General features: G+C 41.9%; 1 protein-coding gene across 1 annotated transcript in view; it reads right to left on the bottom strand.

Annotated features, from left to right (window-relative positions):
• The window catches only part of nphs1 (NPHS1, nephrin), a 36,319-nt gene extending 9,477 nt beyond the window's left edge, over positions 1-26,842 (bottom strand). The window contains exons 1-17 of the mRNA XM_022761944.1: positions 26,806-26,842; positions 23,757-23,850; positions 20,031-20,225; positions 16,793-16,915; positions 11,037-11,159; positions 10,186-10,267; positions 8,896-8,996; positions 6,977-7,101; positions 6,603-6,774; positions 5,175-5,332; positions 4,109-4,250; positions 3,592-3,716; positions 3,329-3,497; positions 3,025-3,154; positions 2,677-2,849; positions 1,833-1,973; positions 1,089-1,229 (exon numbers count right to left, since the gene is read on the bottom strand). Of these exons, the coding sequence (XP_022617665.1) occupies positions 1,089-1,229; positions 1,833-1,973; positions 2,677-2,849; positions 3,025-3,154; positions 3,329-3,497; positions 3,592-3,716; positions 4,109-4,250; positions 5,175-5,332; positions 6,603-6,774; positions 6,977-7,101; positions 8,896-8,996; positions 10,186-10,267; positions 11,037-11,159; positions 16,793-16,915; positions 20,031-20,225; positions 23,757-23,820 (2,164 nt within the window). The 5' untranslated portion in view covers positions 23,821-23,850; positions 26,806-26,842. The remainder of the gene's footprint in view (positions 1-1,088; positions 1,230-1,832; positions 1,974-2,676; positions 2,850-3,024; positions 3,155-3,328; positions 3,498-3,591; positions 3,717-4,108; positions 4,251-5,174; positions 5,333-6,602; positions 6,775-6,976; positions 7,102-8,895; positions 8,997-10,185; positions 10,268-11,036; positions 11,160-16,792; positions 16,916-20,030; positions 20,226-23,756; positions 23,851-26,805) is intronic.
• Between the last annotated feature and the right edge of the window lie 402 nt (positions 26,843-27,244).

Raw genomic sequence — 27,244 nt, 5'->3', positions numbered from 1 at the left:
TTGCAGGAATGAGGCCATTAGTGCCTACTTGTCTAAACCTATGTTCACTCTAGAAGAACAGTAGTGGGAAACAGTAGAGAGACACAAACCTCTGACTTGGTGGGATCCACCCATGTTGGCCCGCTAACCAAGACCGACATTGTTAAGTGGGCTACACCGCCACCCATAAAAGCTACTACAATTCTCCATACATAATGAATATCTACAACTGTCAAGTCCAGTCATATCAGAGCGGCAGAATCCATTAGGCGTGTACCATGGGCTTTGGTGAAAGAGGCAGACCTACATTTTCAACGCCTCCATTATTAAATCATCAATATCGGGGCAGAGGGCCTAGAGCTCGAGGCTGGGCCTGGGGCAGCAGTGGAGGTGCACGGCCTTGCATGGAGGCCTAATGAATGAGGAATGTTTGCTGGGTAGCTGCTGAAAGTCAATGTTGTTGTCTGGGTGTGTCAGTGTGTGAGGATGCACTGACACTGATACTTAGCAGCTTTGGACACGTTCAAAAACATGCGGTTAGCAGGCCACAGATTCAGATCCAATGCACAACATTGACATTTATTGTCAAGAAAAATTCTACTCGTTCTCTGTATTTAAAGACTGACTGGTTGACTGGTGACCCTCGGGACCTACAGGTATACATGTTAAAACATGAAGATTCATTATAAATGGATTAAAGTAAAAAAAAAATGTGACTATACAAAGTACCATTTCTACATTTTCTCTCTTGTTCTCTAATTTCCATTTCTTTTTCTGTCTTCTTTGAGTATTTTATTCAATCCCTGCAAACTATTGTACACTATCAAACTAGCTTTCAAATGTAACTCTAAAAGATTATCGAAGCACAGGAAAAAATTACAGTGCAGCTGCCACTTGAGTCATCTTTAACTTGGGCAAAGTGATCTACAACTATGGGTATTGAAATTCTTTATTTGTACAAAAAAAAATGAAATGGTTACAATAAATTTGTTTTCATGATCACAAAGAATACCACATTCAACATGAAGCGCAGGGTACCCAGGTAACCTGACAAAATCAGAGCATGTGTGTGGGAGGAAAGATGCATGTGTCTGTGTGCAGGATCTTACACTGAACATCCAGCATGATGGAGATTTGGCTGACACCCTCAGAATTTGAACACGTGACAGAGTAAACTCCGGCATCTTTCCTCGTCACATTCCTGATCTCCAGTGTGTACTCATCCGACCAGTGGTAGTGCGGGTACCCCTCTTTACAAAAACACACACAAACACACACACACACACACACACACACACACACACACACACACAGACACACACGCGCACACATGCAAACCAATGGTAAATTAAGTATTCATTACACGCCCATCAACCGCATGTCCTCTGGCCACCGGTCTCTAAGTGACATCTAATCCTGCATTATTGATTGGCCTGGCTGGATTCCCACATCACGCCAACAATAGGTGGCGTTGGAGACACCTTCTGTACCACAGCACTCAAAATGTAATAGGTGGGTTTCTACATTAAAGATACAGTCATTTTATGATGGGGTCTGTGTATGATGAAGCTAAAAGAGTTAACAGAGAAAAAGAGTGGGTGCAGCAGGGCCCTGATGACACCGGCCTGGAGGAGAAGCCAGGTTTAGAACCATTGTGTTGTATTCAGGGAGACAGCAATCCTCATTTAGACTGCATACATTAGAGCCATAATGAGAATCACATTTGGCAGGGTCCCATGCTGGCTAACCTGCCATGTTTTATTCAGACCCTGAATGGCAGAGCTGAGTGCTTACTTGCTGGCTCAGCTCAACTAGGACCTGGTTTATAGAGCCATCACATAGCCCTGGATCACCTTTGACCAGCTCCTCCTTGCGGTGCAGCCAAATGCAGGAGACCTCCTCTGGGTTAGCTGAGACCAGCAGTGGGATGGTTGCCATGTCATCCTCCACCACCTGGACCAGCGTTGGCTGGTGAGGGCTGAACTCTGGTGGGTCTGACACAGAAACAGCAAACAAATACAGCTACAGTACGTTGGATTTACACCAAAAATACATGAGCACAGGCACGGATACAAACTCAGGCCCACAGATTGACAAGAAACAGCAAGAGCGAGCTCAAAAACACACAAAACATGTTGAGCATGAAAGAAGTAAGAGACACTAATGAGAGTCAAACCAGTAGAAAGTCGACATCCCACCAATAATTCTAGATCTAACTAACTTCACACGCTCAGGCGACGGGGGAGTAAGGCAATGCGGGAGGGAGAGGGACAGGCATTAAAACGACGAGTGACAGTACTGTTGTCCAACTGCAGCTCCGCACAAACACACAGTGACATTCCTTCATGCTCATACACAGTACCAAGCTTTGAAACAGTGGCTGGCTGCTGCCTGTGAAATGGCATCAAAGGCAAACATGGCCATGCAGCAAAGCAAATGCACAATTAGGACACACTGCCGCAGAGCTCAACGGACCCACAAATCACAACAAAGGTTTCCAGTAAACAAAGAAACACACACATACTGTATGCTGGCAATTCTGTGCAAAAGGACCCAAAGCAAAGCAGCTTTCATCCACAGCATTATAGATCATCATTATGCATCGTTTAAGATTTATGCAAACCACATCTCTTGGTCACTCGCCAACAGAGAGAGAAAGAAACAAAGAAACGAACAAACAATTCACCCTCCACTTACAAAGCACATTGAGTTTGAAGAATGTGTTGGTCCCCTCAGCGAGCACAGGGCTGTAGGCCTGGCAAATGACCTTCTGGTTGTGATGCTGTGAGCTCAGTATCAGGGATAAAGAACTGCGCACTGAAACACCACCATACTGAGCCTTCTCAGGTTGCTGCTCCGCTCCCTGGAACCTAAGACGCAAATCCCATCCAGCAAATCCAATCAACAGGGGACTTAAAGTTCACCAAACAATCCCCAATACTACCACATTTAACAAGATAAACATCAGGCATTCAGACTCATTCTGACTCAATTAACCATGTCATTTTGTCACTGTCTGCCTTTCCACCCACTGCCTTGACAAACCTGAGGGGGCCCAGGCTCCAGGAGATGTTGGCCTTGGGGTTACTGCTTCCAGCCTGACACTCCAGTGTAAGCATCTGACCCCGATGGAGCTCCTCCTGTTTGGCTGTGATCGTCATATTTATTGCTGTAACTGGAGAACCGTGGAGTACACAAGAAATACACTCACCAGCAATATCAAGATGAAGAGACTAAAATATTATTATATCAAATCCATTTATCTGACAGCGCTCTTTCCTTAAGAAAGTTAAAGTGGAATAAAGGTTAGGCTGTATTTATTATGCGTTGGAGCTCTGGTCTAACTTACAGTAAACCATAAGCTCAGTGTGGGCAGAGATGCTCTTCTTTGCCTCATTTTTGGCATCACAGCGATAGGTAGCCATGTTGTCACTTGCCGTCAGGACCAGGACCAGTTCTCGAGCCACACCTCGATCAAAGGACGTCTGCTTCAGCGCATCTGTCACTGGCTTTCCATTCTAACACAGGAAGGACATTACACAGAAAAGTGTGTGTATTCTAGACAGACTAAAACATTCATACAGACTCACAGACATTCAGACACAGACTGACCTTGAACCAGGTCAGAGTCCCAGTGGGATTCCCGCCAGTGGAGAAGCAGATGAGACGGACTTTGGTGCCCGCATGAAGGGGGACATCCTGAGGAGGAGCCTCAAGCCATACCTTTTGAGGGGGGTCTGTTATAAAAATGATTAACAAAAGTTTGAAATATGGTAGAATATTTTCACAATTTTAGTTTAGTTTCGGTTAGCATACGCATTTAGCAGACCAGTTGTTTATATTTACAGAACATCACCTGCTTCAGAGCTGACATCAATACATTTTATAACGAAGAATTTCAATTTGGATAAGTGTACTGAAAACACAAAACATGACAAAGCTGGCTCGGAAAATAGTTGCTCATTCTGTGTAAAGGATTATATTTGTGAAGATTTATAACTACAACTGACCCCTCTTGAACCGTGTTGGATGTGTTCTTGTTAAGATGCAAAAAATTCGAATCTCATTTTCCATAGTGATTTAAAAAAAATAAATATTGTTTCAAGTAGCTAGACCTAAGCTCACTGACAATAAACACTGAGTTTGATCATCTGGGTCTTGGAGAAGTGTGTGCCCTTGTTGAACGCCTCACAGGTGAGCTCCAATCCATCCTCCTCCCTTGAGACCTGGTGGGTCATGTTGGACATGGTTGTCATCCCACCATTGTCTCCCTACAGACACAAAGCACATATGACAGTTCAGTTTGGGGGACAGACAGCCTTGATCTCTAACGTTCTCAGTCTGAGGAGAGAGAGAGAAAGAAAAAAAAAAAAAAAAAAAAAAAAAAAAAAATCAGAGAAAAACAACCCACTCTGGTTTGTCTTGGCGAATACAGATGGCAAATTAGCTGCTGTAATAACTGATGTGGTGGTCTGTGATAAATAAGCATATTCATCTGACGCTCGTGCTGCATAAATTAAGCAAAGCATCATTTTGCACCTGCCTGATGGTGGCCATGCCTATGCAGCACATCTGGTTATTAAAGCTATTATTGTGGTGATTACTGTAAAAGCCACAGTCAGAAAGACTAACAAAGACACTGGACAGGAGCGTCAGTCTTCATTAACCTCACACTGTTTCAGATGCATTAAAGCTCGCACACAGCACACTGAGTGCCTTGTGTAAGATCAAATGAAAATGCTGCTGCCAGATGAATAAAGAGCTTGTTTAATAATGCTCATCTTCTGTGTCAGCTTTTATTCACTTTGATCTTATTAACATACACAAAAGAGGGGAAGAGCAGCAGAATACTCTTTTTGGAATCAGCAGCTGATTCATTTGCAAAGCTGTAGCCGGCCTATTCACAGAGCGCTCATGGTCATACCATTTTCTTTCATCTATAAAGGTTCACATGAGGTCAAATTTCATATTGAGGATTCTTTTAATTCAATGGGAGGTATTTTAATGGTACCCTAAAGGCAAGTTTGACTGACAAGCAATACTTTTGTAAATCATTTTTCATGGCTTCTGCTTTGTGTTCACAAAAGCTAAACAAAAACATATATAGTTTTTCTCTGTCCTCTTTATAGTGTATATGTGTCTACCTGCTCAGATGGATTTAAGCTTTGTGCAAATTGAATTCTGTGTAGTCTCACCTCTTCCATAGTGACAACAGTGGTACTGAGCTCCTTGTAGCCCAGCCACCAGCGAATCTGAACAGGGGGATTACTGGAGGTGGCAAAGCAGCTCAGATTCAACTCCTGTTCTGCAATGGCCGTGGATGAACCCAACAGCATCACCTCTGCGGGCTCAACTAATGTACACACACACACACATACATAGGCGAAACATACAAAGACAAGTCAGTAAAAATATCGCCCCATGAATAGTACATTCAACAGCTTCCAATTCTGATCACAGTGGCAGCACAACTATTTTTGGATGTGAGACATAGAGTTGTATCAAGACTGAGAGAGAAAATCACTTTGAGTGGCAACTTGTTTTCTCAGGAGGTTTTCAATGTGGTTTCTAAAGTCTGCTTCGATTCAGCCACAGGGGGAGACAGGGTACAATAGCTACAGGCAAAGTGACGCAGCTGCATAAAGCCTTCGGGGGAATACAAAGGCTGGGGACTGAGCTGGCAGACATGGGGAGGGAGGGGTCACGTATGTAAATCTTAAGGTATTTGTGTCTATCCTGCATATGTGTGGCATCCCGCTTGTGCATGCTACGCACAAAGACATTAAATTAAGCAGGTGCTGTAACGTAAAAGAGGCATATTCACATTACACCAGCGAGGCGTATTCTGTGCCCTCCAGCTTCTACCAGTGCCTAGAGCGCAGTCAGGCATTTCCAACATCCCTGAATGGATGACTGGGAGGCATGGCACCGGGGCTGGTTGGGGGCTCGGTGAGTAAAAGAGGAGCACTGGAGTAACTTCAGCCACCTTTACATGAGCATGAGCAAGAGATTCCCGAAAGGGCCGATTCTAATTCAAATCATATTTTCATAGAATAGGCGCATCAATCACACAGCATTTAGAGCTCTGACTTACATTGTCTGGCTCTGTAGTGGAAATCATGCTATTGTTAGACTCAGTGCACCAAGGCTGCTGAATATTAATTCTTATTTGTTTTATTGTTGCTGAAACAAACATTTTATATTCAGAGGGAAAAGTATAATCTATTAACCATGGGCGTTACTGTCGCAGAAAGTGTAGGCTTTACTGCCTCAGGATTGTGCATTGAAGCAATTCAGCTAAATTAGTGTAACAGCTATGAAAGAGCGTGATACTAATCTGGAGGCAATCGGAAATATGGGCTGCAGCCATAATAACCATTAGTTTCATTAATGATATTAGCATTAGAATTTGTGCTGGGACAGCAAAAGAATTGGTTTTGGAGGTAAGACTCTTATTATATTCCTCTGCCTCATGTCCATATCCTTAATAATCCATTGCTGTGAGTCCTGCCAGGGTTTTATGTGTATGTGTGTGTGTGTGTGTGTGTGTGTGTGTGTGTGTGTGTGTGTGTGTGTGTGTGTGTGCTCCAGCGCTGTGCACCATAAGCATTATTTTCACTCACAGAGCACAGTGATTTTGCGGCTGACGGAGAGAGGAGATGGGGACACCAGATTGACACTCTCACAGCACAGCTCTGCCTGGTTGTCAGCAGGGGTGATCATCAGGTTGAGGATGCTGCTGGACTTCTGCACAACGACGTCCTCTTCCCAAGTCGTAGACACAACTTCTCCATTCTGACACACGGATGAAAACGTAAAACTCAAAAAGGCAGCGTCAAGAATTATGTTAGCTGCACAGTCCCATATGATGCAGTCAATGAAGGACAGAAGCTACGAATAATGGGATAACTTCACTGCAAGTTCTTGAACTAAAATGGTTCATTTTGTGTGACAGTCTATTACAAAGCTTCCTTAAGAGATGGTGCAGAAGATTAACCTTGGTCCAGTGGAGAGTGGCTAGGGGGTTTCCACCATGAGACACACACTCCAACCCGAGCATTGTCCCTGCTTTGACTTCCTCTCTCTCCAGACCCAGAATAACTGGAGGCTGAGGTGGTGGGACTGCCAGGAAATGAGAGACAAAAATAAAAATGCACTTGACAAAAGGGGAATGGCACAGAGGGCAATAGAAAACTGCGGAGGAGAAGGTGAGGGAAGAAAAAGGATGTAGCAACTCACAGAAAGAGGGGGGCGGAGTGACCATCAATAAGATAACATAAAAAAGCAAGTGCACTGCGATGAGAACACTTTTGGCAATTGATTAGGGAGCATCCCTATTTGTTGAGGCAAGGCCAATAAATTGGGCACATTCAACATGACTGTGGGATAAGAGGTCCAGATCTGATGAAAGCATTAAGTATTAAGGGAGCAGTGAGCTGGATCCAGTCCATAAAGCAAAATAACAGATGTTCAAACAGTAATAAGGCAACGTGAAATATGAATAAATTACAGCCTCCTTAAATAAAATATACGCAGTAAAATAAATTAGAGGAGGACGGGCCTTTGTTATTGCTGCAATCAGTTTCAGAGAGCAGACTGCAGACCCTGGGCCAGCATGACAAATTGCCACCTTGCTAACAATCTGGCTGGCTGAAAATGGCCACCGCGCTGGCTTTGATGGGCTGGCATGCTGAGTAAGACTGCAGCGGTGGTCCCAAGTTCTGCAACATTAGCACTTAGTACGGAGCCCATGTTGTTTAATACAGAGCAGGGAGATAGAGAGGAAGGGAGGAGTGCTCACGGTTATTGGTGATTGTTAAAACAGCAGCGGCGGCGTCTAATGTGGAGGAGTATAGATAGAGACAACATTAAGGTGTCTAGTCAGCCTGTGGATAATACAGCAGCAGAGCTGGAGCAAGTGCTGGCTGCTGAAGGTGTCAGCAGCCCTGCTCCACTTTAATCAACAACATGATTTAGGCCTGGGAGAAGCAGGTGGGTAGACTCTCGGGCCTAAGCAATCAATTACTTCAACTGATCAACAGAGTAGAAAATACTAAACCTACTGTAGTAGTGAGACACTGTTTGTGCGTTCAATAAAAAACACCTTTCATTGTTGCCTTGACAAATAAGAGGAAAAAGGAACTGCAAATGCAGCGTGAGACAGAGACAGCTTATGTGTCAACTCACCTTTGTGTGCTGCTGTAACAATTTTATTAAATAACGTCGCACAGTTTTGTGATAATAACATGAAAGAAAAAGAAACAGAATCTGCCTTCCGGCCTGAAACAGAAATTTAATTTGAGCTGATGAGCACAAAAGTTGCTGGGCTAGTTTTGTAGGATTCATTATCATTAACCATGGTGGCCTTAGCCATTCATATTAGTTATTATAATATTGTTAAAAAATTCAGTACTTGAAGCCTGGCTGATATAATCCATCTCATTTAGTCTAATAATTGGTTTATGTGTTTTGGTTAACATGAGGGAAATAAGACTGAGGGTGTAAATACTGCTACTGAATAAAACAGTAAATCTAAACTAAACTAATTCAAATTGAATTGCAGGGTATCATATGATTTTACATTGCTAGCCACTGCTGCGGACACTAACATGCTTTTACAGTAAGAAAACAGCCTCCTGCTTTGGTCATATCAATCTGAGCCCACCAGAGGCAGCCTTGTGAAGTGGAGGCAGTCACACTCATGTTTTCTTGAAGTAGGTGTGAGTTTGCCTTCAGGTTGAATGTTTCTCCTTGGACCGCTAACGCAGACTGAGTGCACAAGGCCGGATACCCCTGGGCCTCCCTGAGGTTGGGTTCCTGTGTGGTTGAATGTGTTTTTACGTGAGTGTGTGTGTGTGTTCTGAAAGAGAGGGGGTGTTGACTGTCAGTTAACAGACACGTTGAGACACTCACAGCACACACTCATGGTCAATGTGGTCTCCAGAGGCCGGAAAAGGGCGGAGTTCTTGGCATGACACACCAGCTGCCTCCCGTTGTCAGAGCTCAGAGCGGTGACTCTTTGAGAAGTAACAAAGAAGGATGAAAAACTTATTTTACTGACTCATACAAAGTGCTTAAGCTCAAAAACATCACATCATGGTTATGTCCATCCAGTGGTGGAGGAAGCACTCAGATCCTTTACTAAATATACTCCGTTACAAGCACTTGTCCTGTAGTCAAAATGCTACTGAAGTAACTTACTTATGCATCAACATGTGAGCAGCACTTAAATAGCAAGAAGAAAAAAAAGTTTTGCTATACAAAGTCATTTTTCTCTCAGCTTTTTGTGAAGTATTGGATAATTTGAACAGTTATTTCAATGTAACCATGTGAGAATTTTAGAGGGGGAAATTGCTAACAACTCACAGACATCCGAAACGTGACCAGGAACTCCAACTAGACAGTGACTTTTGTAAGGGCAAGCCAAAAAGGTTGGGAACCACTCGGGTAATCTTTACCAACGTATTGTATTTCATTAGCTTATCATATGTTTTTCTTTCTTTTTTCTATAAATCTTAATCCTAAAGTAAAAGTACTGTACTTAAGTGCAGTACTTGAGTAAATATGCTAACTTACTCTCCCGCCTCTGTGTCTGGCCACTTGCATGAGCCACGTGACAATAAATCCAAACATGCACTCTATGTGATGTACATTGAAAGACCCACTAGTCGCTTCTCTGCAGTGGATTTATGCTAGTTTACTTTTTCAGTTTATGTCTTCTGTATCAAATTACAGTACAATGTCAAGCGTAACAATCACACACGGCCCACTGCTGTGTACGCTCAGTGTGAATATGAGGAAGGAGCATCAATATTGCTTAAGACCTTGGCTGTTCTGCAATAGAGCTGAACAACGTTGCAGCTCCTCAGTACCAATGTTATCTCAGGATATGACAAGAGGTTATTATCTCTGACACAGAGGAGACAAGCAGGATTAAAGTAATCTATGGTCCTGTTTAATGTATAGGCACCTGGCGGACCGGTGAGGATCGGATCTGTCTCGCTGCTGGAATGTAATTTTGTGCATTTGACAGAAACTAATTCAATCGCACTGTGCCAAGTAACAGTGTGCTGTGTGCAGAAATTCATTGTACTCACTAAGACAGAGGGAGAAAATAAGAGCGGGGTGAAAACAAGGGAAACAAGACTTAGAGAGAATGAGCAGGTCGGTGAGGAGAATGAGTTTGGCAAGCGGGCGAACACATACGTTACTTCAGCATGCGTGTTCAGGAGCTTATCCTTTGAGCCAGACATGATGAAAGACTCTGCACCTGTCAGCTTGACTCCATCTAAAAGACACAATGGGGGGAAAGAGCACAAAAAGGGAGAATACAGTGTGTAAATTTGTTCATGTGAAACAGCAACATCAGTGTTATTCTCATGTGGAATGGTAAACACTGGAATATAACAAATATGTGTATCTGTGTGTGCGCAGTGTGCGTCTGTGTGTGGTACAGTAACAGGTAACAACCACTATCTCAGCCTGTCTTTAAATTGAAATCAAATCACAATATGACCAAAACAAAACGACATCTTCCTGAATACAATAAAGGTGTACATTTTAACAAGGAAAGAAATATGTCTCAGACCTCCAGAACAACCCTGCAGACAAATTCACACCTGCAGAGAACAACAGAACAACTCTCTCTCTCTCCCTTTCTGCTTCGGGAATGTACAGTATAATAGGTGTGACAGGGGAGGGAAAGGTAAAAACAGAAAATGGGGAAATTGCAGCTGTTTTGTGAACAACTGGGAACTTGTGATCCATCCACTGTACATGCAATTGTAAAGTCAGTGGAAAATGGAAATTCAAATGTTCAGGCTATTTCCTCCCACACAGAGCCTGCTCTTTTCAACTCTTCCATCCGAAGACTATGAAATAAGAAATCTTCACTAAACTTGCATTTTATCCTCTGCAATATTTTTATGTTTGAATATTCTGGTTGCGACCTATGGAGATCCCAGTATGTAGAATATCGGAAAAGCTGTTGCCCTCTGTTCCACCATGTCAGGCTGACCATCTCTGTCATATTTAGTGCTGTTGAAAGGGTGACTCACCTTTATAAAGAGTGATTTCAGCCATAGGCTTTGCCTCAGGGGCAACGCAAGTGACGGTGTATGTCTTCCCTGCAACCCAAGGTGTTGCCATGTCCGCCTCAAAGTATGGACTGGACGGAGGAACTGTAAGAGGGAAACAAAAAGCTCAAGTTTCATGTTTCTCACATCGGTAACCTAATATTCACCACACTCATTTTGGGTTAGTAGAAGCTGCTAATGTCACAGATAGATATTAGCTTATGCAATGATATGATAATAAGCACTTGAAACATTTGGGAGAGACTGGAGTGTCACGCTGTCAGGTTTTGAGTGATTTACTACAACGAGGTTTGATGTTCTGTTGAGTTAGAATACAAATTGTGGACAAGAAGAGAATACAGAGATGAAATAGTGATGAAACCGATCCAATGCTAATCTATCATAGCAAACACCAAACACTTCTCTTCTCAGATCACCCCCAAGCTAAATATGTGCTTTCTGGGCTGATCAAAGCAGTCTTCACTTCTCTACTGTTCTACTCTACAATCCTTTTATCTGACCATAAATAGGAATTCCAGAAAAAAAAAAAAAAAAAAACAGCTTTTAACACAAGGGACCAAAATTGTTTGGCAGTAAATTGAGGAATCTGTCACCAACTACTCATCAAAAAGATTTCTGCAGATCTGTGAGCCACTTTTTACCGAGGCTATCAGTTTAATCATGCACACGCTACAGAAACCTGATCATCTATTGTGCCTGCTTGTAGTGAGCAGGTGAGCCTGTAGCATTAGAAACTATGGTTACTGTTGAGGTTGTTTTTCTTTCATCAGAGATCAAGTGCAAGTGAGTTCAGAGATGGAGCAGGGAGTTGGAAAGTACAGGAAGGCTACATGTGTTTGTGTGAGAGAGACAAAGACTCAGAGGCAGAGAAGTAAAGGGATATGGCAAGAACAAAAAGTGAGTATAAGATGGGCTGCAGAGGAGAGTAAGGCCAGAAAGATAGCTGCCGCTGAATTCTGGGATAAATCCACTACTAATGTGAGGGTAAACAGCTGGACCACGGGCAAGAGAACCAGCCAGCCATTAAGCTCCTCTCCTCTCCCTTTTGGCACATGTGACCAATTCCTGGCCACTAGGAGGAGCTGTTGCTGTGTGCAGAGCCACCCATTGGCCCTAGTCTGCTATTGAGACAGATGAGATGTGGCTGCAGCTTCAAACTGATTTAAAAGAAGCAATTGAATCTGTGTGGACTGTGATGGGTTACCCAGAGCACTGCAGAGGCGCGCACTGCAATAATGAGATGCATTTGTTTGTTTTTCCCCCCTCTTCCCTGAGAAGATGACTGGGCCATGCATCTATTGACAGCCCCTGCACTCTCAATCTACTCAGGCCCGCACGATTCACATAAGCGCATCACTTGTTGTGCTCGAGGAGTGTCTGGCAGCCTAACAAATCCTAAAATAAGAATAATGATATGTTCGCAAATGAGGCAGGCAGGTATCTAATTTTTTCCTGGCTCGCTCATGCTGGCCCATTCCTCTTATCTCTCATTCACTCCATCATCCCTCTCTAGCAGCCGGAGCACACCCCCCCCCACCACCCACCCCCACCCCATCCCCACACTATCCTTCTTGACCACTGCAGTTAAACTGCAGAAGAGCGGGGGAAGGTGTGTTCTAGCTTGGACTGGGAATTACAGCCAATCATCCATCATGTCCACTAAGGCAAGAAAGTGACCCAATCAGCCAAGTCAGGTTGAACTTAGATGCGCATACACATTTGTACAAATATGATTCAACATGTGGACAACAACAAAACACATATTATGTTCAATTTACTAGACGTGCACTCAGAGGAAAGAACAGACAGCAAACACGCTGTTCTCTTAATTAACTCTTTCTGCCCTTCTTTGTCTACTTGCCTGTCGGCTTTTTCATTTTGTCTCCCTGTCTGTTTCTCCTCCTCTCTGCTTCCGAGCTCCATCTCTCTTATTAAGGCACATATATGAACACAAAAATAGATAGGCAAAGACTTGCTCCTGCCGTTCAGATGAGAAACAGTGAGCCGCAAAATTCGATTCATTAGACAAATACAGACGGATGGATGGATAAGGCAGATAAGAAGCAGATTAGCAGACACACATCAATATGCATAAGCAGCTTTTTCCACCTATCTTTCTCTCTCATTCACATACAGATGCACACACTCTCTTTTTCTCCCTTACACACAAACACCCAAAGATAAACTCTACATAAATGTCTACAGTGCATGCAGATTTGCACGCACAAAAACACAGACGCAGGTGAGTGAATGTGCAGACAAGCTACGTTCATTTCACTTCACTCTAAAAACAGGCGTCCGTGTGTGCACAGTCTAACATGTGGTACCTAGCTGATTCTCTGCAAAAATATCAGAGAAGGCCCAGAGGATAAACAGTCTCTAAAAAGCGTATTATGCTGAATTAAAAAAATAATGGAGACCAGAAGGTCAGACTTCTCAACACCAGACAGACACAACTCATCAGTTTTATCTGTGGAAGACAAAGACTGATTGGCTGAAACCGCACATGCAGGCACATGTACTTGCACACACTGCTTTTCTTCTCATGCATAAAAACCCACAAATTCACTCATTCACACACTCTCTCTCTCTCTCTCACACACACACACATATACACACACACACACACACACACACACACACGTAGGTCTCAGGTGTGTGATCTCTGGCAATGAAAGCCTGAGAAACAGTGCTCTTTTTCAGCCTTCCTCTTCTGTCTCTCCCTTCCCTTCTGTGTCTCCTCTGTTCTGGGGGAGAAGTGGAGCAGGTGTCTAGGACAGAAATAAGACCCCCCACCCCTCACGATCATCCCTCACCCACCCACACACACACACACAGACAGACACACACACACACACACACACGCACACACACACACACACCTCCTCCTTGTCCCACCTCTAATGTCTCTCTTACCTTTGGTTCTGGGTCCATTACAAAACAGTTCAATTTGTATTAATCAGAATCCATCTCCCAAATGACCATTTACAGAAACTATTTTACACAACCAAGGTCTGAACTGACTCAATTGACCTTAATGATAGATTCAAAACAGAATTAAAAGCACTGTCTCATTTCACTGTTTAGCAGAACTTCCCCCACGCTAATTGTAAAGACCCTGACACTGTAACATCAGTCTGGCGGTGTAATATGCGCACCGTCACACCAGTGTATAACACTCCGTCCTCTGATGGGGTTATATCTTGGGCAACTGTCAGAACTTTTTGTGAACGAAGATGAATAAAGTCACTATGTTCTACGTTGCTTGTGCCCCCATTTATAAGTTGTTCCATTATTCATAACAGGGAATCATAAAATGAAGGCTCATTATATACTCTTCAAGTGCTAAACTCATTAGCTACCGCAAAACCTCACCATAGCCTTGGTTCCTAAAATGTCCTCTAACCTCCAACCAACACTGATAATAAGCTTACACACATGGGCACACTCGTGCGCGCACACAGACACACACACACACACATATCTCTGTAAGACCCAACTATGGCAACTGAATGAGTAACACAGTCTAAAACCAGAACACATCAAATAACTGTTTTGAACATTTGCAGGAGGCATCTGTACAGGCATGCAATGCGGTGAGGGAGAGAGTTGTTCATTAACAGGATTAAATGCTAAGGCTAATGGTATAAACCGAGACACAGGATGTGTCAGGTATGTGACGGGCACAGTGCGGGGTAAGTTTTAGCAGAGGAGGGGGTTTCAGCAGAGGGGGTAGAGGTTGTTATTGTCATGGATTACTCAGTGCCACTTGATCTGCCTATTGCGGTAATCCCCTATCTAAGCCCTGCAGGAAGGCAAAAACACACAGGAGTTATGTTGCACCAATGGAAATGTCTTGAAAGCATCTCTTTGTAAGCTCATGGATGGGGCTTATTGACATTTTTGCCTCCATCCCTGCTATTTACTGCCTGTGGTGATCCATCTTGAATTAGCCAGTCATTATACCACTCCCTCTGACCCAAGAATCCAATTATACGACCAGCAATCTCTGTTTTGTTTTCGCATTCCTCCCCCCTCTACCCCCCCACTGTATCTCCTCATAAAGAGTTTATAGTGTTTTGATTTGATGCAGGGCTTGATGGGATATGCCCATGGTTGACTGGCCAGGGGTGTGGGGCCTTGGGAGCTGTAGTTCAGTGATGGAGAAGTCCGTGGGGAACTCATCAGAGACAGTGCTCTTCAAAAGGATGCACAGTTTCCAGTCCCAGTTCAGCACTAACAGGAGATTGAATTCATCAGCTCATTATCAAGCCCCAGATTAGTCACGTATTTTGAATCAGTTGAGTTGGTGGGGTGGAACAAATGACCCTTTAGGACCAAGGTTGCAATGTGCTTTTTTAAGTCAGTCGCTTCACTCTTTGCCCTTTGCAACTGTACAGCTGCAACTGTCCATCTTAAACTGTCAACAGCTGTAAAGTGTTCCCAAGACGCTGAACAGAAACACTGGCTGTGATGTGCGGGGAGGATTCAGATCTGAGCATGTCAACAGCACAGGGCAGCAGTAGGTTTCAGTCATGCTAAATGCAACTACCACCAAACCCTGACGTAACACGAACATTATTCCCACACAATTTGACCTTTTCGACAAAGCCACAGGCAACTTTGTTGACTTTGTGCATGTGGGCGCACATGCAATAGGCATTTCAGAGGTAATAAATGTGGGAGTCAAGCCTGCTGTGGCTGCAGGTGTAGGCCTGCTGTAGGACATGAGACTGCTGCAGTGTAGAACAGAGCGCAGCCTTTCAGAGGAGACGTCTGCAGTCTATGCCCCTTCCTATCCCACACCACCCGCCATCCCTCCTACCAGCCCATTGATGTCAGAAAAACCTGCTCTCTTCCCAGAGGAGAGAGAGGCCGCTAGAATTGCCACGGCAACCCCCCCTCACCACCACCACCAAAAAAAAAAAAAAAATCCCTCTCCATGGTCACCAAAGAGAAAGCTTGAAGGCGAGGAAGAGAGGGAGAAATTGTGCAATGGAGAGAATGGGGAGGGGGATGTAAGTAAATGAACTGCGCCTGGAGAAGAAAGGTTCTTTTAGAGTCCTTTCCTTGCCACATATGGGCTCGCTCCCACAAGCAAGAGGGATAGGGAGAGAGAGATACTGGTTGTTATAGAGTGACAACAGGTGGTCTAATGTAGTTGCACAATTACATCTATTCCACCCCATGTCTGAGTAGGAACTTTTCAATCACTCCTATTATAATTTATTCCTGTGCAAGGGAGAGACATGGATCGCCCTGAGGCTTGCCAGGGAATCCAGGCTGTACTGATACTTTATATTGTGCAGCTGCTGTGTAAAGCCATGGAGCTGCTGGAACATGCAGGGATGGCATAGTGCTTGTTAAAGAAATAAATGTTTGAAAAGTTACAAAAAATTGCGACTTTCTTCATGGTCCATACATGCATCAAATATGATTTGCATTTGAAGGAAAGCGCTGAGTTCTACTGTAACAAGAGCCCTGCTTCAAATGCAACTGCCTTATCTCAAGCAAATTAAAGCTCTTTATCAATAGAAATGAATATTTAACAGCTCTTTATATGCTGATTACCGGTCAAGAGGTTGTGCATACTACTGAAGTGCTGAGGACACTCACTGTGCCTTATTACATACATTATTTCATCATTCTGGCAAAAAAGTACATGTTTATAAGCCCCCACATCCCCTCTGTGAAACAAACTCCACGGTTTTGCTCACTTAACATGTTGACCCAGGCTGTGTTGGACACGAGTGCGTGACTGCTCTCTGACTGGCCCGCTTGACATTCATAGGTGGCGTCATCTTCCAGTTGGGCCTTTTCAATCTGAAGATGATACTGTCCTGGAATAGAGATGGAGAGATCAATTATTTGTGTTACACATTATGCTGTGATAAGGATGTGCACACTGAATACATGTAGAGGAGGGGTTCATGTAGTTTTCTTGTTCACGCACATGTATATTAATAATAGGTACCTCCTGTAGGTACTTTCTCATCTGTGTTGATTTCAGAGTGTCTGAAATTTGAATTTTGGCTATTTTCAACTTTGGAAATGGGAAAATTAACAATCAAAGCAATTTGTATATTGACAACCTGGCATTTTGATTCAGTACAGTAATATACTCTACTACTAATGTTTGTGTGTTTGATTTGGTTAAAAATAGACTGTATTTTCTTATTTCTGTGGAATGAAAACATCTCACTTGCTGAGAACCTCCTGCTGCAGGCATTTTCACTGACATGCAAGTGGTTGTCTACACTCATAGCAGACACATTTTGTTTCAGTATGAATTTCCAGTATGGTAAATGAAATCCAATCGCGGATTCACAACGCAGACTGAATAAACTGTCTATTAATTGATGCCAGGCAGAGTCCTTCTCTCTGTATCTCTCTTCTGAGATGGGCCCTGCCAACAGGGCTTGATTTGTTTGATGCATTGCCATAACCTGTGGGGATTAGATGATGTTCAGTGTTGGTTTTCCAGCTCCTGATTCTCTGGCTCACAGCCTACTAACATGTGCAAAATAGTATCTTGGTCTGACAACCACCCAGGCCTAAAAATGCATGTGTCAAGTAAGCTGGCAAGATAATTAACACCAACCAGAAGCAATTTTCACATCCAAGTTATCATTGAGCGCACAGAGAGAGAGACATTGAAGTTATTAATCATATTCCTCTTTCCTGAAATTACTCACAAATAGTGCAATCAAGTTGCAGAGTGTGTATTTATGGTAGGGGAGATGGCGGATGGCTGCAACGTGATTTGCTTACTTGTCCATTACCCTGTATTTATTTCAAAATTTTGGGATACAGTATATCTACATAGTCATTATGTCTGCAGCAGAGTATGTTCTCCTCTCTGCAAATCTGAATTAGTGTTTTGTCCTTAAAGCTGAGAATACATATTGTTACATAGGCTATTTGGGAAAGGTCAATCCTAATGGAAAGGGAAAGTGAAAACTAACCAGTGTCGGTTGTGTTTTGTAACTTGAAAACCGGGTATTATCTTACTGTACATTATATCGTCATATGTTTAGTGCTACGTCATTATAACTGGTATAAACTGATTCAATATAAAGTATGCTCTACGAAGGCTTCATTATTTCTAAAAAAAAAAAAAGAAAAAAAAATTGCAAAAGTATTCACACAGCTTGACAGGTGTGACCCAGGTGAGGGGTCTTTAGCACATCTTTTTCTGGCTCTGTTCAGTATTAAATTAAGGGTAAAGAATAATTAAATACTTTTCCAAGGCTTAGACGATTTATTAATAAAAATCTAATTTGCAAAAACATTCTAGTGTTGCCAACATAACACATAGAAGAAATCCCAGCAAATGGCTGAGATAATATTCATGTGTGACTATGGTTTATCACTATATACATATTTGATATTAGTTAAGAAAGCTAAGATAGTTGCAGTATATATGATGTCATGTGAACATTGTCTTCATGAATGTTCATTCATAATTACGTTTTGCCCGATTTACTGGCTCCATGCCATGTACTACAACTGAATTATACCTGGTGGATCAATCACTATAAATAAATTAAGAAAAACTCCCTTATTGGTGCCTTGAAGCTGTTTTTTCTACTGTTCTGTGTGTGTTTGTCTTTACAAATGCTTGAAATTCTACATCTACTCTCATGTCGATACACATTTACATTACTGCAGCAGCTTAGGGAAACCAAGGGTGCTACATCTACTGTAAGTATATGTTGAAATCAGTAATGGCGTCTCCTGTGCGTGTGTATGTGTGATTTCAGGCTTTTTTAAGCATCAATAAATATCGCTGATGGTGACAATCAGTGGAAAACTGGTGGAGTAACAAGTGCAGTCAAGTGTCATCTTAAATGATTTAGCTATTTCTGTGCAGTGTTAAGTGATTGCATACATCAGTCTGCAGTTTGCTGTTTCTTTTCCTGGATATTTTATCCCTGAGTGTGTTCTTGAGTGTTTGAAAAGCTGGTGTGTGTTTGTGGTTCGTGTGTACATGTTCTGATTTTTTTGTTACTGATGTTAAAAGATGCAAGATTTTTTTTTTTTCCAATCCTGTACCTGCTATAATGCTTATTGTAATTTGCTCACTGACAACTAATCAGCTGACAAACAATACTTTAGTTTCTATATATTAACTCTCAGCATTAATAAGAATGAGCAGTGTGGGCATGGGCATCTATGCATCTCTCAGTGTTCGTGTGTCACTGGCAGTCTCCGACACTGTGCAACAGTGAAGTGCGGCTTGTCTAGTTGCGGGCTGATCATGAACAGATGCTCTTCTCTTACTCGGGATTGCCTTCTAATTGGCTATTACTTTTTATAGACTGTGGTGCAGATTCTGCAACACATTTTATTTCCTGCCACATTTCACTGATTTGCTGACACTCTGTTGCTTTAATTTCTTTTTTTTTTTTGTCTTTATATGTGAGTGACAGTGGGATGTGTGAGAGGCTGTTGACAATCACATCACCTCCTCCGTCCCAGATGCTTCCCGTATAGAGAGCATGTGTGCCATAAGGTTCCTGTAATGTCTGTGTTGCTTTATTACAGCACTTTGAAGCCATAGCAACAACATCATCTCATTTACTTTTAGAGTAGCCAACATCAAGATGGACTGTTGGATGCTTCCTGAACTGTCAGCCGCACTTATAATTAAAAGCATATGAAATATGTCACAAGAAAATAAATAATATATATAGGATAAAAAAATAATAAAATAAAGTGTATAGGATTAATTTAATACTGCCATCTGTTATTGTGTTATTTTCTTTGATACACCATACTTTCAGTTACCCTTTCATGCTCTGGCCTACACAGCTTCTTGACTGGCGTTATTTATCTTTTTCCACTCAACTGGATCTTCTGAGTTGATTGTTTTTATGACATTTTTTTTTTATTCTTTACCAGACCCATAAACTGCCTGGCCATAGACCATATTCTGTGAGTATCCCTGTTTACCTCTCTTGGGGTTTCCAATCATGCTGTAGCGTGGAAAGCCTGGCAGGCTTCTCTGTGGTCCCAGGAGGAGGCCATCTTTCACCCACTGCACAGTCCCTGAGGCCCGCAGCACCTCACACCTCAACACAGCTGTGGCTCCCATCCGCACAGTGAGGTTCCTGGGCTCAGTCCTGAAGGCCTGCTGGGCCTGCGTGCCTGGAGACATAAAAGGAGAAGGAGGAAAGCAGCTGGAGTGGAATCATAGAGCAGGAAAAGGATGTGATTGGATTTAATGTAAAGAGGTGGACAGGAACAAGAGGTGGATATGTGTGAGGAGTGTTAGAGAGGAAATAAAAGGAGTAGAGGGAGCATGACATAAACATACACCACAGGGATGCAGTCTTGTGTCTTTTGTCTGAGAAGGCACCCCATTGTGTCTGGCCACATTATTCATCCTGGCATATGTTTTATTGATGGGAAACTGCAGTGATACGGCCCTGAAATGAGTCAATAAAGTAATTACTGTGAATTAAATCCCCCCTCGGCTATGCAGATAGGGTACTGGGAGGAAAAAAGCATGGGGTATCAGAGACCTCTTTCACCTGCGGTTTTTCTTCAATGTCGATGTCCTACCAGCTAATTCCTCCTGGGAAGAGTAATGATTATCACTTTAATCCCCCTTGTTTGTCATAGGTGGGGTTGGCCATCCTTCAGCCAGGCTCTTAGGTGACATTCTGTGGTGCGAAGCGCTTGAGTCGGGAAGGTAACCTTACAGCAGACCACCTATGAGCTTCTAACACTGGGGCTAGGATTATATGATTATTATACATAGGGGTTTATGAATAAATTCAGTTCAAGGAGCCAAATGCAACTGCATACTCCAATTAGTGCCTAATATCTAAGTGTGAATCTCATTTAAACAATGCCCCACAGAGAAGCAAGCCTGATTCAGCAAGGCTGTTTGAATCTTGACCTTCATTGAAGCAATGACCAAGTTGTTTGTGAAGTGTATGCTCTGTTGTGTCTGACAACATGAGTGAGAGGCAGAGCTCTCGGATCAAGGCTGAACCAGTCACCTCACGTCAAATATGAAGGGCAAGATTGGCCATTACAGAGGATGCATACAAACAACCAAACACTGGAGCACATTTGCATACAGTTTACATAAATGAATACTCAACAGTGATCTATAGTGGCTGCTAAAATAGGATTATGCTGTATTATTCTGAGATACAGAAATACTAAATGCCATATTAAAATATAATGTGATAAGACTTTTCATGTCTGAAAGTGAGTGAGAGTATTAAACTTTTCGATGATGAAATAACACAATCTTGCTCTTTTAACCAGTTGAATTCCTAATCAGTAAATCGAACCCTTACTCATTACATTCAGGTGTTTTGCCGCTACAGTTTTAGCCTACCTAGTAGCTTATGGTGCCTATGGTTAGCTAATGTTAGCAAACTTTAGATTCTGTTGTGTAACTGGTATTACTGGGTCAGTTTTACTTAATGACTCTTCTCTACTTCTGCTACTGTTATGCAGCATTTTAGCATATCACAGATAAACATTTTAATGGTTTAATCACTAAATTAAACAAGTTAATAATGTTTGCTATTTCTTGCTTGAGGTCTGAATCCACCACTCTCTTAAATCTCAGTCAGGCTGCCTAATGATAATGTCTATGTCTTTGGACCAACTGAGTCAGTTGGGATTTCAATGTTCCATTAACATCAACGGCCATCATCCTGTATTTCTGCCACTTGCGACCATGGTGTTCAGCTATTAATATTCATTATTTTTTGGCCATTTCGGGGGCAGCAGAACAAACTGTAAACACAACACTGACTTATAATATAATCACCCTCTAAATTTGATATAGCGAATGTTTTAACAGGCAATTGCCCTGCACGTCCAGCAAACACGGAACAACATTAGTATTCATTTGGAGTAATGTTTCTGGAGCAGATGTAAGTCCAATATTCACTCTTCGTTTTGCTCTGTTTTGGACTCCACCAACTCCTGGGGGAAAAAGTTGCTCTTTAGCTGCTAAATGTTACAATAAGTCACTGATTTTCTGTGTGTCTTTAGGTGCTGGGAAGGGATTTATTTTTATTTCTTATTTTTCGCTGACAGCAGCTGCCTTCTGCAACTGGAAACCTGGAAATGAGGTTGATGACAGCAGTGATACTAAACCAAAACAGTAAAGCAGGCATAAAACCAAAATAATGAACTATAGTAAAAGATGCTTAAAACGCTCTATAAGACTAAGGTGAATTTCGGAGACAGGTGGAAAGCCTTTGTAAGTTTGTCACAGTGAGCATTTTTGACCCAGTATTGACATAAAAATACAAATTACTACAGCTTTAAAGGAAGAGGGGAAACAGGCCTATATGAAGTGACTGATTCACATTTTCACCTGCACAAGTGTAGGTAATAATGACGCATTTGAGTGCCCGAGTAAGCCATGCCAGAAAGCACGCATATACGATACCATGGTGTTGGAACTAAATGGACTGCAGCCATCATTAATTCATGTTATTAATTACACCTGCGCTTTCCTGCTATTGCATGTCAAATATCTGCCGTGAAATATTGATCACCATTCCTTATTCAGGAGTGGATGCCTACAATTAGTATGCACTTTGCTTCTCAATTCTTATTTCCACATTCACTTTTTAATATAAATATGTTATTTAAGAGTAGCAGATTCTTTCCAGACAATCTTTTACCACTTTGCCACTTACTACAGCAGCCACCTCATATACCATCATATACCAGTAAAGATGTCTTTTGAAGAAAAGGTTTGTTTATTGCTAAATCCTTCTCCCCAGTCATAAGGTAGTATATTAGTATCGTGTTTTCCACTGCATTGTCAGATAACTTAAGTTTTCTGAACTAGAAATTATTGCAGTAATCACCATGGAAACTAGTGAGGAAATACAGTGAGCATAGTACTCAGTAGCAGAAGTGAAATTATGTTGGTGTTACTTATTTTCTATATAACTACTAATAGGTGAAAATAGGTGTCCGCTACACTCCCACTCTCCTTGGACAGATTCACCTTGAGTTAAACTGTACGAAACAACAACCCCGTTAGAACAGTCACAATGGTTGCATTGGAGTAACCCTACTGGCAATACTACAGCTGAGGCGGTATTCAGAGCATGTTATTTGCGTGAAACACTAATACCCTAAGAAACCTTGAGTTTCCACTTCGCCACGAATAAACCAATTAACAAAATGTTCCTTTCTACCTGAGGTCCTGTTCATAGGAAGAATGCTCACGCAACAAAAGTGGGTGAAAAAGATTGCAGCTGCTGGTTTCCTATTTGACTAAGCAATAACAGCAGAGGACGGAAACAGCGATGATGTGAACAGTTGGTCCTGTTCAGCACCTTGATTTGCTAGCTGATGTCTGATTTGCACAGATGCTGAGAAAACAAACATGAAAACAGATTCATATGTAGATGCTACAGTAAGGCAGTTCAGTACCTTAAACGCGATTTTCACAGTATAAGATTAAGAGATCAGTATGAGATTAACCGGGTGCATTTAACTGACTTATATTTACAGCACATCCATCACTGTAAACCTATTAAAGCTATTATGCTTTACTGAAAATTAATTTTAGCCTTCAATAACATTAAGGTTGAACTGCTCAGCTGAATGACCTCAACATGAATGAGACTTGAAAAGGCTACAGTTACTGTAATGATAGGTCCATGTGACATTTGATCCTCTTACCCCAGATGAGACAGAGAAAGGGTAGTGCTGAAGGAGACACAATCCATGCTGACAAGAAGTCCATGTCACCACTGACACCTGACCTGCGGCAATCCTGGAACAAGGAAGAAAAAAAAAACACATGCAATACGCGTCAACATAAACACCACACCCCCTACAATACGACTATAGTATAGGCATATGCTTTTCAGATGCATCTGTATTAAGTCCAGTGTTGCAGTGTAGTACATGAAGCTATCGATTCAAAAATGTTCTTTTTATGTTTCTTGTTTATTTTCAAATTTTGATTTTCTGACATACCGTAGGTTGTTTGCAATATTATATACTGTTCAATTTTGCATCTGATTTCAAAGCAGACTTTTTAAAATCAATCAGTCAGTCAATCAGTCCATCAATCCTGCATCAGCATGCAATCAAAACATAACTTTAAAAAGCCATAAGGCGTGTTAAAAGGTCTCTGTGACAGTCTAATCACAATCTTAATGGTTACAAAATCAGTTTTGGTAGTTTGTGTTTTAGATGGGACGTACATACAGAGGAACTCTGTAGCTAGTTGAACTAGTGTTAGCTCAGTTCTCTCAAAAATGTACATCTGAATTTGTCATTAGTTGTTACAAAGACCTCTGTGGCTTCTTTCTGCATTTCTTCAGGCTTCTCTTATATGATCAGCTGAGGGAGTGAAGAACAAAGCAGAGACAGTATATACAACATATATCTCTTGTACGTCCTTAAAAAGGGCTAACAGACAACTTTGCCTCCGTTTTAGTTGCCTGACCGTACAATACCATGACAGTATATTTATTTGTGATGATAATAGTTTGCTGGTTGACTAATGTAAATAATACCTTAATATTAAGCATGGGAGATCAGAGAATATATGGCTTGTATGGGTTAGGGTTAGACGACCTATTTTGCTGTTTAGAGATGAGGAATTGGTGAATAAATAGGTTCAAACATGTAAGAAAATTGGGTCAAAATCCCTCTCAATTACAACTATGTATTTGTTTTCTGAATGCACATAAGGAGAGTATGTTAGTGTGATACTGTCAGGATCAGGGCATGTTTTCATTGTGAATGTTGAGAAAAGAACTGTTTGGAATTAAGACTGTAGGCAGTGCTGTGGGTCTGTGCCCACTGCATCCAACACTCTCCCTTATTTGACCAGGAAGAGCCCTCTGTGGATTTCAAGTCAGTTTGTAATCACTTCAATTTATCTGCTGGAGGAGTGGAACAAATAATAGTGATTTACTTAATTGAAAACTAAATATTTTCTCATCTGAATAGACAAAATGAATTGAAGGCAACAGCTCTTTGACGCATCTCCCCTCAGTCGATTAGTTGCACTCCAACAGGCTTTGATAAGAATTAACTCACACTCAATTATTTTTTCACTCTCAAAACATTTGTGTATTTCAGAGCCCCCAGCATACTCTTTGAACACACAAGGGCAATTACTTCCCTCTTCAATGAATAGAAATTCTCTTTCTGAGGTTAAGAGTTCCCGTCTTCTCTTTATCCCTGTCTCTTTTAATGCATCGTGTAGGTAAACACAAACACAGTCATTATACCCTGCCTAATATTAACATTTCTTCTCATATGCATTGGAATTTAAATTTATCCATCTCTCGATAAGAAGAACTGGATTTCTGTCATTTGCCTGCAGGATGATGACAAAGGACAGAATTTGGGATTTGGAGTTCAAACAACATTTATCCTGTGTGAGGAAGAGAAGTGTTTGGCCAACACAGAGAAGTTGCTGCTGACCTCATGAGTCATCATTTTCATTCGGACTCTTAATGAAAGCAGATACAGCCGGCCTGACCTCCCCACATTCCCATTACCTAGTCAAACAACTGCCTTAATTGCTTTAAAAATACAGCCAGTTGTAAGAATGTCAATTCACAGATACATGTTTATATTCAATGTATGAAAAATCTGGGAATAACTGTGACATTGGATAAATACAAGACTGAATGGCAATTTAATCCATTCTCAAATTTAAGAAAGACCCATATTTTACTACAGCACAGTCTTTTAAATTTTTTTTCTTTACCTTGTTCTTCAGCAGCTTCTTACAAATGCAAATGAGAAAGTTTGATTTGAAATTTGATTCGCTTTCAGGGACAAGGCTGCCACTCTCCCTGCAAAGGGCATTAGAGGTAGCTGAACCATTCAGCGTGACCCCAACAGGTAGATTTTTAATGGCGTCTTTCATAAAATCATCAAACGACTCAATACACTCAATCCTAGACCAATTTAATGTGAAACCCCATGAAATCAGTCAATGTGCAGAAAATGAAGTTTCAACCACCACGCAGCCCCCCAATTCACATGTCGTCCTACATCTTAATACCAACCTAACCTCTTACCAATCTCTCCACTTTCCTGTGGGTCCAATTACTGTAGATTATAGAGGCAGCGTTGTGAACCATTACTGCTTTAACACTGAACTGCAGATAAAGAAGGTTTCTTAAAGATGCAGATTAGATTATCATCAGAAAAATCTAATCGCATCCAAATCACCGATTGTGTGTTTAAACATGCCGTTCTTGAAGCAGTCTGATTAAGATCTGACTTGCCGTGCTAAACACAGGCCGGACAGACCTCAGCCTCCAGGGAAGACAGGTTAAATCATATCAGCGTGGTCCAGCAGTTCAAGCAGCAGCTTGACAATGGACATGTCCAGCACCAACTTCGAGGCGCTCAAAGAGAGTTAGACGTTCGTGTGTGCTTTGTCTGCGCTCCCTTCAGCTCAAAGTGTTCAAGTTTACTGGATTACTCCGACTTCGCTACACACATTCACAAACCCGCTCTCCCCAGGAAAAAGTTGAGAGACAGAGAGGCAAAAAACATCTTTCAACCTCCACCAACTCAAGCACATCTGCCTGCCTAGGGTGCACAGAGAGAAAGAGAGTGAGGAAGGTAGGCGCACACACACACACACACATGCACACACACACACAGAAAGGGCGTACCTCCACTCTTAAAAAAGCCAAGAATCTTTGAATAGGTGTGTGGATTTGCATGAGAGAAAGAGAGCTGTGCTTACCTGTTGAGTGACGCCAAGGCTCAGGAGCGTCTTTTTGTCTTCCTGATCTACAGATGGTTCTCTGAACACGAGTGAGCCACGGAGATGTTAAAGAATGCCAATGGGACTCCCCCTTCTCTCACTCCTTAGTCTAAGACTGAGACAAACAGATAAAGAGATGGGGAGAGGCAGTAGCACAGACTGAAGAATGAAGGAAGGTGTGTTTATGAGTTAGTGCTGTTGGAGGTGGTTACACGGGGGTCACCTGAAAAACAAAATAGGTGTCAAAAAAAAAAAAAAAACAATAACAATGTCATGGCCGCCCCAAGGATTCAATGGATTTTTAATGCTTTTGAGGCCAAACAACAAAAAACTGATTTTAAAAGTTGTAGGACCTTTTGTTTCGGTGGAATCTAATAAATAACTATAAAATCTTGATAAAGTTGCAGTGAGCCAGTAA

Source organism: Seriola dumerili, unplaced genomic scaffold (genome assembly GCF_002260705.1).
Source record: "Seriola dumerili isolate Sdu_G_001 unplaced genomic scaffold, Sdu_1.0 BDQW01000433.1, whole genome shotgun sequence".
NCBI classification, from domain to species: Eukaryota; Metazoa; Chordata; class Actinopteri; order Carangiformes; family Carangidae; genus Seriola; species Seriola dumerili.
Note: the sequence above shows the minus strand (reverse complement) of the source record. Positions and strands in the feature narration are given on the sequence as shown.